The sequence below is a fragment of the Triplophysa dalaica genome, chromosome 19 (assembly GCF_015846415.1).
Source record: "Triplophysa dalaica isolate WHDGS20190420 chromosome 19, ASM1584641v1, whole genome shotgun sequence".
Classification (NCBI taxonomy): domain Eukaryota; kingdom Metazoa; phylum Chordata; class Actinopteri; order Cypriniformes; family Nemacheilidae; genus Triplophysa; species Triplophysa dalaica.
In genome coordinates, this window is record NC_079560.1 from 6871761 (window position 1) to 6886075 (window position 14315).

Consider the following 14315-nt stretch of genomic DNA (forward strand, 5'->3'; position numbering starts at 1 on the left):
GTTTGGAAAATTTTAACAATTATAAAATGCTCAAAGCGATAGTTCACCCAAAAAATTAAATTCTGTCATCATTTACTCATTTACAATCATTTCAAACCTTTTTTGATGTTCTTTCTTCCAACTTCTAACTGGACCCCATTCACTTCTATAGTAGGGACACAAAACCAGTGCAAGTTAATGGGGTCCAGTTAACAACATTTTGCAAGATATCTTCTTTTGTGTTCTGCTGAAGAAAGAAAGTCATACAGGTAAATGATGACAGATTTTTTTTTGGTTGAACTATCCCTTTAACATACAAAGCAAAGTTGCAAAAAATTAAAATATGTAAACTAATGTGTTTAAATATATTTTAAATAACATACACGTGATGGAAAATTGCAAGTCTTTTCAGGGAAATATTTTCTCAGCTCTGTAAAGCCGGGGGGTTGAATCCAAACTCTGGCCTTCACTGAGATACTTTCAGAGGGCCTCTAATGAGGAAAATGTGTCTCCTTTGTTATTTCACATTCAGATGTGATCTCAAGATTTTGTGTGAAGAAAGAACTAAAGTAAGGAACGACTGATCACGTTTCGACAGCATCACCTCCAGACATAGTCTGTTAACTAACCCCTTTACTGCCGGTATAATATCTTGCAGCTTTCGTCACTAGCCAAACGGATGACTACATTAAACGAACTAGATCTATATTTTCTGAAGACAATTCTGAAGTGTGGCTTGTCTATAAATATTATAAACTTGGAAAACAGGCGTTTTGCTATGTAGGTGCTAAAATGTACTTGGTTTTTTAGTGCATTGCTAGGTGGTTGCTAGCTTGTTTTTGATTGTTTTGACAAAGAAATGAAGGGTCTACTGTTTTTTGGATGCGTACATTTCAACTGATAGAGACAGAATGTATAAAAAAATCAGGGAAAAAATGTTATATAAAGGTTATAAATAGATTTGCATTTCAGTCAGTGAAATAAGTATTTGATCCTAAAGCAAAACATAACTTTGCACTTTGTGGAGAAACCCTTGTTGGCAAGCACAGAAGAAATGTTGTGTTCAGGCCAAACACGAATTGCGCGTCAAGCGCGAGTGATTTACATGTTAAGTCAATGCAAAGACGCGATAGACCTACTTGCAGTGCGAATGACGGGAATCGTGTGAATTGAGCGTTCGCGTGATTCGCGCGAGTTGAAAAATCTGAACTTTGGCCAAATTCGCAACGCGTTAACCAATCAGAAGCTTGCTCTAGCAGTGAGGTGATTATGATGTTGCTAGGGGAGGTAGAAATCCCAAACAACAATGGAGGACAAAATCATCTTTGCTGTATGTGGATACCAGGAGCTGTACGATACATCTAACTTTTATCGAAACAGAAATAAAAAGGATCTTGCTTTGAAGAAAATGAGTGAGGAGGTCGGACAATCTGGCAAGTTGTCAAAGACTATCTTTACACAATTTAAGCAATATATATATACGGTACTGGAGCCGCCTGGCAGAAGCCCCTCCCATGACGCAAATTCGCGTATTCAATGAAGTGAATTTTACGCGCGAATGAAGCGAATTTGACGCTCGATGAAGACGAATGAAGCGAGTAAACTCAAATTGTTCAAGTGTCCAACTACGCGCGAATAGCGCCATTCATTCGCACCATTCACGTTTGGTCTGAACACAACATAAAACATTTCTGATAGTTGGTCACCAGGTTTGCACATTTTAGTCCACTACTCTGTAAATCTTTAATGTTTCTTGGCTGTCGCTCAGCAAATTGGAGTTTTAGCCTCCTCACAGATTTTCTATAGGACTAGGGTCTAGAGACTGGCTAGGACATTTAATGTGCTTCTCCTTAAGCCACTCTTTGGTTGTCTTGGCAATATGTTTTGGGTCTTTGTCATGTTAAAGTCACATTCACAACCCATCTTCAGTGATCTAGTTAAGGGTAGGACATGAGCCCCTCAATGCGGTGAAGTCATCATGTACCCATAGCAGAGAAAAAGCTCTAAAGCATAATGTTTCTAACACTGTTCTTCTCTGTAGGGACGGTGTTCTTGGGGTCATAGTCAACATTTCTCTCCCTACAAACACAGGAATCAATTTTAGTCTCACAGCAGTGCCAGCACTTTCGCCAAAGCCTTTTCTGAATAATTTTGATGTTTATTTTCATACTTCAGACGGCCTTCTTGGGCAGGAGGACCTTACGTGTGCTTTAGGATTTCAATCTATTGTGGCATAGCGTGTTACCGATGGTTTGCATGCTAACTATGGTCCAAACTTTCTTGAAATCATTAACAAGCTTCTTCAGTGTAGTTCTGGGCTGATCTTTAACCTTTCTCATGATCATCTTTACTCCATTGGGGAAGTCTTGCAGGGAGCTCCAGACCAAGGGCATTTTTTCCAAATAATCACACCAACAGTTGTCTCCTTCTCACCAAGCTTCTGTCTCTAGCCTATTCAAGGTTTGTGCAGGTCTACAATCTTGTCACTGACATCCTTTACAACCTATTTGGTCTGGACCATGCTGTTGGAGAGGTTGAATGGAAGATACATATTCTGTTGGCAGGCACCTTTTAAATATATAACAAGCTGACTTAGGAGTACCTTCTTAGACTAATCTGTGGTCCATATACGCACTTAACCAATCTGTGGAGCAAGAATTCTGGCTAGTTGGTAGGGGATCAAATTCTTATTTCACTGAATGAAATGCAAAATCAATTTATAACTTTTATATAAAAAAAATCCTCTGATTTTTATATTATGTCTCTATCAGTTAAAATAAACCTACCATAAAAATTATAGACACTTCATTTCTTTGTAAACAGGCAAACTTACAAAATCAGCAGGGGATCAAATACTTATTTCCCTCACTGTTCATGTTCTGTGATACTCTGGTCCCTATCAAAGCTTTCATCTTTCCAAACCCCTGAAATATAATAAAACAAAGCTTGACTTTCCAAACACCAATAAAGTCATGAACGTAAATCTGACAGATTGCTTGGCCCTACAATGCATTTGCAGTATGACTCATTCTCCAGAATGATGAGCTCCTATTAAAGAAATAATTTATGAAACTCAAACTCATATTGAAATAGTTATTGTAGTATAAAATAAACATTGTATAATCCACAGAAACACCTTTTTTGACTGTTGTTTAAGCAATAGTTCACCCCAAAATTCTGTCATGGACCTCACCTGCAGTTGTTCCAAACCTGTAAATTTTTTCTCACAATAGTTGTTAATGGTGCTCCAGAACTATTTGGCTGCAAATTTTCTTCCAAATATCTTTCATTCACATTTCAAACAACTTGAGGTTGAGTAAATGACAGATTATTCAGTTTTGGGTGAACTCTATTCGTTTAATAAGTGTGTGTACCAAAGTGCATTAAAGCTATGAAATCATCCCTCTTAAAACGTATGATTCAAACCAGAATTTATGTCTCTAGTACTCTTTTCAGCACAGCAGTACCGAACTGCTCTAAAGGCTAAAACACACACCACATGCATCATTTCTGATTGGTTGAGAGACGATTTTTAAAAACATTTCTTTCAAATGTTCTCGAAGGGAATTGCAGGGGATTTTCGAAAGAGGCAGAAAAGGGGATTTTGACGTTGCTGAACAAAAGACATGTTTGCTAAATATTAGATACCCACAACGCACTTTTGCTTTACTACCGCTCTCTCTGTATTCACAGAGGCTGTAAAGTGTGATAAGAGTTACCGATTTTGCCTACTAATTGCTTCCCTTCAACCTTGATTCTCAAACACAACATCCGTCTTGCTCAAAGCTGACAATCTGTTTCTCCACTAAAACCTTGAAATTAGTACAGGAATTATCAGACGAGCTCAAGGACAGAACTCTTCATGTATTGTTAGTTTTGAATGCTTGTATTTTGCTTTTGTGAAGTGGGATTCTTTTAAAAATGCCTGTCCTCTAAACTACTCTTGGGAAGTGTTTTGGTGTCTTCTGGGGTGCAATGAACTTTAAAGCGTTGCCAAATATAAATGGGTTTAATTGCTGGGGTTGCCAGGTCATTATAGCGTTAGTTGTTTCGGTTTGATTGCAATGTCCAATGATAGGCAGCGAATCATGTGACCCGACAGGGCATTTCTGACAGCAGTTTACCTCCAGCAGTCTCCCAATGACCCCGTGTTTATAATTCTGTATCCTCAGGCTGATTTTGATGCATGCATATAAACAATAAAAAATACTAACCAAATCAAATTCTTTGACCAATCTCCACATGTCAGTAGCGGTTCAACAATACAAGCACATGGCGATTGTTGCAAACACAGAAGCCTCAGTGATCTGATTAAGCACACTGTCAGAGATTAGTGAGAGCTGCATCCTGACAGCTGTTTCTGCTCCAGGCAATTATTCTACCGTACAACATTTCTTCAGAGGAAACGGCTCTACGGTCATAATCTGTCTTGGCCCAGAACTGTCTACCAAAGCACAGACATCAGGCACGGTTCAGCAGGCCACAGGAGCCAGACAGAGCAGAACAGCGGATAAAAGATCTTCCTCTCTTTCACTGGCTGTGAGGATGATGGTGATTGGCTTCAGTTCCTCTCATGCTGTAGAGGTGTTGGTATCGGTTTGGAGAGGGTTTGGTTGGAAACTTAGAAACAGATGTATCATCCGTCTTACACATGCATGTGGTGATGGACAGGTTTCTGAAGAATGTGAAGAAGGGTGTGTACACATAAACATCCTCAATCCTAAAAGATGCATATCTGTCAAAATTCCAGAAATGCCATATGCAAAAAACGAGATCTATACATTATCTGAAAGCTGAATAAGCTTTCCATTGATTCATGGTTTGTTAAGACAGGACAATTTTGACCAAGATACAACCATTTGAATATTTGGAATCTGAAAAAAGCCTTTAAAGTTGTGCCTCTGTGGTTCTGTAGCAGGCCGTTGCTAAGAAGAAACGGGTTTGTTTTAACGCTGTCTGTTGGCTTACCGTTGTAATGAGGTTGTGGAGAGTAGATGAACCACAAAGTTGAAATAGCTTTACATAGATACTAAACTTGAGTGGGTAATTCCCAAAGGACGGGCAGCAGCGAGGTAGGTTTTTAGGCATGTTTCCGGCCCACTTTGTTATATTTAGATAGGAAATGTACGAGTTATGATCTGTACGTAATATCTTAATGATTTTTGGGGTAAAAGATCATTTTGACTCTACAATGTATTTTTGGCTATATTTGCTACTTATTATTGTTATGAGGGTGGTCCAGGGTCACATATACATACTGTATACACAGCTGCACGAGACCATTCCTAAATTATAGACACTTTTTCTAAATGGACTATTTATAAGTGTGTTAAGTAAAATGTCAAAGTTACATTTTTGATTCATTCAATGAACTGATGCAAAAAAATTCCCAAATTCAAAACATGTTTTATGCACATTTATTTGCAGAAAAATTGAAATGGGACCAAGTGTCAAAATAACAAACAAAATGGTGATGTTTGCAGATCTTGAAAACTGCAAAGAAAACAAGTTTATATTCATTTTAAAGCAAAAACACAGTTTTTACATGTATTCGAAACCGTTCCAAAATGAATGTTTTATTGAGAGCCTGATAATTATTCACATCTTTCGTGCGTCTTGGCATTCACTTTGTTTTTATAACATAGTTTTGCAAATAACACTTAACAGTGCTTGTCAAGTTTGGTAACACAGTATTTAATCATTTAAAAAGTACAGTGTACTTCACTGAGGGACTCGAATAAGACTCACTGGCCTTTATGGCTGATACCAAACAGGACCGTCTTACTGCTGCAGACAGCCATATCCACAGGGCCGACTCCCTTTCACAGCACACTGACAGCACCCTTCATTAGGTCACACTCAGGGTGAGTAATGGGCACGAAGGGTGGGAGGTCAGATGTCGAGTGGATTATCAGGGAGAGAGGATCGGCCCGGTGCCCTGCAGTGGTTCTAGATAAGGAAATGTCATTGTTATCAGTGAAGCTTTTCCATGCGGTGATGTACGTATCCCATCCCGTCTTGGATTGGGATTGGAGTTTGTTGTGACAACAGACATGGCCTTTGGGTGTAAGGTTTAACCAAACTCATGTCTTTCCGCTAAAGTGATTTATGAATAATAAATTGGTTTAAAGTTTAAGTTGAATAGCCAATATATGCAAGATTTATTTTAATTTGAAAACTCATCAGTAAAATTTGGCATTCACAATATACCTACAACTACATCAATGACACTTAACTTTGGTCCCTTCAAGATGTATAATATTTCTGGTTTGTACTTTTATTTTGGATGAGTGCGTTTCAGTTCACTGCAGTGTGAGAATGACAGAAGTGAACACGTGTTAAAGGTTGGCACTGCAGGATTTCAATTACCCTTTGAAGTGTCCTTTTGAGAGAAGATGGTCTTTCGGCTTGGCAGGATCAGCTAAGCTCTCCTAAGGTCCTAGATTTACGTTCTAAGTCTCTGTGTTTATAAAAAAGGATATTTGGAATGATGTACATCGACTTCACTCTGCCAAGTATTCATTTACCTGTATCACATCAAATGTATCCATTATTGAGTAATATATATGTCTCCCTGTGCTACATTAAAGATGTCAAATGATAACATATAGCCTGAACGTACTTCAACCGAGAGCACACACTGAGTTTCTTCCGGGACACAGCGCTGTGTTATTTCTGAAGACGGGAGATTTTGAACCTTGATTATATTGCCGGTCCACAGAGGCAGAACTTTTTTGGGGGCTGAAGGATCGAAGCAGACTTTTTATCGATCAATCTTTTCAAATGTTTTATAAAGCTTTCCTGTGGCTCATTGGTAAGAGCATGGTGACCAGTGGATTGCACATACTTAGAAACAAATGTATAGTACAATGCAATGTATGTCGCTTTGGATAAAAGCGTCTGACAAATGCGTAAATGTATGTGGAAATTAATGTTGGAAACCCAAGCTAATGCAACTCACTTTAAAGGTCCAGTGGATGAAATGTTTATCAAATTGCAACCAACAGCTCACTCCACCCCTCCATTTTGAAGCACTACGGTGGCTTACACAGGACTAGGATGTCATCACATCGCACCGAAGGAGATAACATATTTACGAAATGCACTCTGGAGAGTAGTTTGTACCTTTAGGGCTACTGTAGAAACATGGCAAATTCCATGTAATGAGACCGGTGGTGTATGTAAATAGAAATAGCTCATTCTAAGGTAAAAAAAAACAGTGCTTCATTATGTAAGATCTTTATACACGTCTGAACACATAGTTATGTATATTATATTGCATTTCATAGATCCTTAAAAGAAAAGACCTTTTACATAGGAAGAGTTCATTGGCAAAAACAGATAACCCCATTTTCAAAAATTGATAACTGTTGATTAAGTAATAACAAAACATACAGGTAACTAACACAATAAAAAACAATACAAATATTATAGTACAAAAAACATGATATTTAATGAGAGTTTTTGCAAATAAACTCTTAATATACACTTTACAGGTTGTATTTGAAAAGCTTTTCAAGATATAAAATTTAAACTATATCTTTAATTAATTATCCAATCCTTACACAGACTCCCAGAATTATCTCCTGACCCGTCCCCCCCCCCCAAGCACAGTGTAAATGTTATAGCACGTTCGCCCGGTCGTGCCCTTTTTACGGGGGGCAACCGTCTGACACCCTACCCTACTCATGTACGGCCGAGAGGATTATTCTATTTACAGTCACAGAACTGAGACCTTTTAATCCCTCCATAACACACACACACTATGCCGTGAGACTTTGGTCAGATTGGGTTGCATGTTGAAAATAGCCGTACTGAGATCCTCAGACAGAGAAAATCAAGATTTTCCCAGTTGCAGTGAAACAGACGAACAGAAGGTATGAAATGGAGACAAACGGGCTGCTTATAGCGCGTCTGTCCGGCGAAACAGCTGCTTTTGCATGTGTGTGCACGTGTTGCGTGCGAGGGACTATTTGTGGGCGGGCAACGCGAGCATGTTTAAGGTGCTTTAGGGAAACTTGGAGACAGAAACAAAAATGTTTTCTTTGTCAAAAACTGACAGCCTCAGAATGAGGTATCGCATGTGTAATTTACTGCCACGCCTCTTTACTCCGCTTGTTCACGGCTGGTGTCGTCTTGTCATTTTAGCAGCAGGCCTGCAGCCTGGGTTTTCTTCAGTCTTTCTCAAGGACAATGGACATTTTTGACATCATAGATCAAACATAGAGGAAATACAGGAGCACAGCTTGTTTTGATGGGAGAAAAATAATTGTAATAATGTATAGAAATGCGTAAAGATATGCTTTGAAGGTTTTGTTTGCCATTCTTTGTGTATGTTTATGTCCAGATTAATCAAACTTGTTTAGACTTGGCAGTAGTCTTTTACGAGCATGTTAAGGTCATTAGAGTAACGTGCATGTGTGCACAAAGGGGGCGTGTGCAGGCATGTGTGAGGACATACACATGGTCTTGGAATGACAAAATTGCATACATGTAAAATAACAGCTATGCTTTTTTTTTAAATAGAAAGTTCACAAATAGAAAACAACAGGTATGCCAGGAACATCTCCTGAACATACAAGCTAAAATTAGCCCATGTTTATGTCAGCAATGGGCACCACATTGTTTTTAAAAGTGGTAAGGACACTGAGAGTATTCACAATGTGTCATGTAAATAATACTGGGAGTAAAATTTTCAATAGCATGTTGGTTGCAAGAAGGTGCAGATTGTAATCTTAAAGTGATAGTTCATTACAAAATGAACATTTTGGAATAGGGGCAAGGGAGACACAAGACATAGACAATAGAATAGAAGTGAATACATACAGTCGAAGTGATTGGGTACTGCTGCTGTTTGGTTTGGAACATTCTTCAAAATATCTTCTTGTGTTCTGCAGAATAAAGAAAGTCATACAGGTTTGAAATGACAAGAGGGCGAGTAAATGACAGATTATTAATTTTTGGGTGAACTATCACTAAATCTTTTTTTAGTTTACTATTAATTCAAATCTAATGCAGTTTGTTACTATCCGTATAAACTCCTAGAAGTGTACTTCTGAGAGGCGTGTGGAAGTCAACCACCGATGCCACAGCGCACACTGTGAAACATGAAAGAAATGTTAGTTTGAGATTATTACACTAGATCAGGTATATCAATGCCACATGCTTTTTTCAGATTTTCAAACTTACATAAACTTTCTTGTAAGAGACAAAATGAGCCATGAGAAATGTGATGCCCGCCATAATGTCTGACTCTACAGTACATCTCCACAATAGTCATGTGATCAGTGACATCATACCTGTTTTAACTGTGGCTTTGAGCTGTGTGTTGTTTAGGTGGGACAACAGTCATCTGTCTGGTTACATGACTCTCCATAACAGTCCAGCAAGTTTGTCGATCCCACACTCGTATAAACACAAAACCTTGGTGTGTGGAGCAACTGACATGCTTTTTTTGTCTAATCTTTAGTCTAGTTTTTATCAAGCCCTGGTTACTAGTCGGACCCTTAGGATGAGAGCGTATAAGACTAGACGCTCTCATGTGAACACTCGCCTCGCACGACCTTTTAAAGCTTTTAGGAAACTCTTTATGCAAGATGCTTTAAATGCAGTTGGAGAGCTGTAGAAGCCGTGTGACATCGCTTGAGAACCTTCTCGAATCAAGTCTCGCATTATGCTTCTGCTGCCAGGATTTACTAGCTGGTCAACACTGATCTCAGTTTCCTAATAGCCCAAAACATTGAATCCTTTATCAGGCTGTGCACTTTTGTTGGGCTGTGTTAATAAATTGCAGTGTGTTTATAGGCACGTAGGAACACAGTTAGCATTATCACATTATCACAACACTTCATTTAGTTTCTCACTTGCGAACGGCACAATGTCTGAACAGTCTGTCTGCAATACGTTTTTCTCCATCTGAAACTATTCATTTCCTTAATGCATGTGATGGATATAAAGTTTGTAATTGTGACAAAAACACAGTGAGTTTTAATGTGATTAACCTTGCATTATCTTAACATCATGTGATGGATAAAAACACAATTGCTTTCGCCCACATTGATTCAAAAGTGTATTGCTCAGGTACAAAAATTTGCAAGCGTGAACGGATACATTTCCAGAAGAGAAACATTTTAGCTGTGAGAGAAAGAAACTTGTTTGTCTTTATTTCACTACCTTACTAAATATTTTATTGGGACTCATCCAGCATGGAACATTTGGACTGCTGGTGCCGGGTATGAAAAATGAGGCTGGGGACATATTCAGCATCTTCTGCTTGTACTTTCAGTGTGAGGTTCAGGGTGAGGGATCCTAGAGGAGCATAATCAAAAAAACAATACAACACAAAATCAATCTGAAATCTCAAAGTAAGCCTGGTTCAGTATGAGCTTGGCTGTCTTTTGGGGGAATTTACACTAAAGTCTGGCTTTTCCGAGCTTGATATTTTGACATGTGTCTGAATGATGCGTGGTGTTTGTGTATTGTTGATTTTGCAGCTGAACTCGCCCATGAACTCTGTCAGTAGCTCAGAAGATATCAAGCCGCCCCTGGGTTTAAACGGCATGATGAAGGTGCCAGCGCAGCCTTTGGGAACCCCCCTGTCCCTCACCAAACACATTTGTGCCATCTGCGGCGATCGCTCCTCAGGTACAGACATACTAGCACACAATGGTGGGTAATGTGGGTCTCATGGGTAAAGATTTGGGTCTTCACACAAGCCAGTATATATATGCGCAATGTATAAGTCAAATATATTCAAAGAATGGGGCCCTGGGCTCAAACTCAACAAGGGAGTTGAGTAAAAGGAATTTTGCATTGGTTTGTTTCATTGCACGTAATCTCTGCAGGTAAACACTACGGTGTGTACAGCTGTGAGGGATGCAAAGGTTTCTTCAAAAGGACCGTGCGCAAGGACCTGACCTACACCTGCCGAGACAGCAAGGACTGCATCATCGACAAACGCCAGCGAAACCGCTGCCAGTACTGCCGCTATCAGAAGTGTCTGGCCATGGGAATGAAGAGAGAAGGTACAGCACATGAAGTTGAGGACAGAGGATTCTTTTCTCTCTTCCTCTGAAACTTTATAAGACAGGTTTTGAACGTCGCGCTCTTTAAATGCAGGAAGATCCTCGTTTTAAAGTCCCAGTGAAGTTAAAAATTACAACTTTCATTTTTCATGAAATATTGGAGCGTTTATTTTAAATAGCTAATGTGGGTCATTCTCAATTTAAAATGCATGTGCCCTCGTAATTTTAAATCAAAATCTAAATGACTATCCATCTTACATGATGTATGTTAGACAGCTTGGGCGGAGCATCCGTTAACTCGTCCCCTTTTTTGTCATTAGAAAATCAAAATACGAAAGTAAAAACAAATCTCAACTTCGGGTTCACAGGGATTTTAAGAGCCTGGAGCCATTTATACTCTGAAGTAGAGCTGGTTCTCGATTCTGATGTTCCGATGCGATCACGATTCACAAGCTCTCGATTCGAGTAAATGAGTATAGATTTCATACAAATCCTATAGATATTTCTAAAATACGATCAGTAAATATCACATCACAATGGTGAATTATATAATGAAATGAAGAGGCACATACCTGTATATTAAATTTTAAACACACATGGGTACATTGAAAGAGAACAGGTTATTTGACATTTAAGAGACAGTATATCAAACAAAATAAGCTGTAAAGAGGGGCTGCAATCACATGAACCGCTGCCTTTATGTGAAGGTGATGTTAAATTCGAGACACATCCGGATCCGCCATGTTAATTAAGCAATGAATGAAGGATATGATCCCTGTTGTAACATCCACCTGTTTTGAAAGAAAAGTGACATCTAGTGGATAGTAGTAACAATAACATTTACGAAAGTGAATTAATGAATGTTCAGTGCGTGAAACATATATTCACATCTTTTGAGAATCGATATTGAATCGACGGGATTTTAAAAACGATGAATCTTCTTTTGTCCGGCCCTGCCCCAAAATATATTTAAATACAGTAAAAAAGTCTGCTATCCGTGTGTCTACGCAGATTTTAAAATGTAAAATCTTCTTACAGCCTCTGCCTTAAGGACAAATCTGTCACACTTTCAAATGAAATTTTTATAATGCACAGATGTCTGAAACGCAGCGTGCATATTTTCTGTAGAAAGTTGCCGGAGGTAAACATAATGCTAAAATACATGGAGAAAGGTTCCCTAATAGAACTCTTCATCTTAGTAAAAAGCATTTACTCGCCAAACTAAGTGCAGTACATTAAGACTCAAATGTAAATGACCTCACTGTGGTTGAAGTGGGCATGTGTTCTTTGCACCCACCGACCCGAGCCGTTCACCATAGGGTGAGATGTTTTCTGCACTCCATGTCCCCTCGCTGTTAAACACAATCTCACCTCTGTGTGTCTCCTGAAGAGACGTTCATATTACTACAATCATCCCTCAGAAAATCAGAGATCGTGGGTCACATCTTCATCGTTCACGATGAGACATCAGTCAACGAGTTCATGCTGTATTAGAAACGCTAAACTGTACTTCAGTTTCCAGGTAGTGTCTTTGCAATGTATTGAGAGCAAAAAGAACAGGATTGAGGATGCACTGAGCATATATACTTTTCTCTCAAATGGGTTTTTTTGTGTTAAATATAGAAGGCTGAGACATTAATGTTTTGCATTTGTCGCCTCGAAAACAAAACGCTAAAGATGTACATCAGCGTATCACACAGCTGCTGAAATATTGATCTAAGCAACTATTTTGGCCCTCAGTCAGGGAATGTGAGTGGGGTATCAGTGTATTTGTGTTGTTATTGAAGCGTGAGCTCTGTGGAGAACAGTGTTTTGCTTTGAAGGCATCAGTTTGAACCAGCGAACCCGTCTCGGCACATACGCACACATGATCATGTGGTTTTTGAGGATTTGTGCTGGTGGCTGTTTTGTCTGTAGATCTTCAGTTCATTGTACGCTGTTGAATTCTGCACGCGTACAGTGGCCAAAAGTAATGTCCAAAGGGCATTCTTGTACAACATTTGCTTTTAACGCTTCCTCATGTTGGATTAATCCTGGAAAATAAGAGGCGCGTGGTACAGAATGAAGAAAATACAAATTAAAGGGATAGTTCAGCCAAAAATGAAATGTCTGTCATCATTTGCTCACCACCTTTTTCTTTTCAAACCTGTATGACTTCTTTTTCTGAAAACGCAAAAGAAGATATTTAGAAAAATGTTGGGAACTGATAATCGTTGGTCCCAGTGCAAGTCAATGGGGATCAACGGTTTTCTGTCACTAATATTTTCCAATATATCTTCAGGCTTGAAAAGAAAAGTATATTCATTTTGAAGGTGAAGTATTCCTTTAAATTCTTATTCAAAGCTCTGCATACATTCAATAATTAATTAATCATATTTTTCCCAGATGAAACATTTATGATTATGTTTGCAACAACTTAACTGAACTCAGATTGATGTATGTGCAACCAATCACAGCAGTCTTTAATCACACAAGGTCAGCGATATAAATTAAATATTATGATTATAGATTTGTTGCATAGCTAATGAGAGTGAGAGAGATACAGAACGGAGAATGACGTGATCCATACACATGACATCTGTCGGTTCACACACTCATTTTGTACGACCTCAGCGTGACCTCTCGCCTTCTCTTATTTCTATCACCATGGTCTGGATCGCTTCTTTTTAAGGATGTGATCATTGCTTACTTTCGCCTCCGTGTCCCATAAGCCCCCGCTGTACCCCGCGGCAGCAAAGAGCGGGGCCGCTCTCGCACCCAAAATTCGCTAAGCGAATCTGCAGAAAAACAGGATTAAATGAATTTATGCTCGTCTCCTCTCCGGGGAAAATAAACCTAACGTGATTTCAGCCTCTCTCACCTCTGTCTGACTCCTGGAGAAGTATTTTACCCTTGGGCTGACCTCCAGACACCAGACAGCACTTTCCGTAAAGCAGCGATCCCCGCACCCCCACCACTGCACCTCTGTTATTTACCATTGAGGAAATAGAGAGAGGTTTGGTGAAGGAGAAAGTGAGTGTGTGTGTGAACGCAGTGTGAATAGGGACTGGGTTTGAAGTATTTCGGATGAACTGTGATTTAACCGCAGGGGCTTGGAGTGTGGTTAATACTCCCTTGGCCACAGTGAGAATGAGGGACTGTTCAGCACTGTTAACCACTTCCTGTTCCCTGAGACGATCATATGTCTGATCTGTTAAGGCCTGTTTGAAACCTCAGAGACAAGAAGCAGCTTACAAAATTTTGTCATGCAACAAAGTGGGAAATGCGGGGAACTATAAAGTCTCTTTTGAGATTTAAGGAGTTGAAGTTCAG

General features: G+C 39.2%; 1 protein-coding gene across 5 annotated transcripts in view; it reads left to right on the plus strand.

Moving 5' to 3' along the window:
- The window catches only part of rxraa (retinoid X receptor, alpha a), a 130506-nt gene that overhangs the window by 101901 nt on the left and 14290 nt on the right, over positions 1-14315 (plus strand). For 3 of the 5 annotated variants that reach the window (XM_056730924.1, XM_056730927.1, XM_056730925.1), the window contains exons 4-5: positions 10463-10623; positions 10824-11003. In XM_056730924.1, coding sequence (XP_056586902.1) covers positions 10463-10623; positions 10824-11003 — 341 coding nt within the window. The remainder of the gene's footprint in view (positions 1-10462; positions 10624-10823; positions 11004-14315) is intronic. The other 2 variants (XM_056730926.1, XM_056730928.1) reach the window with 1 other exon arrangement.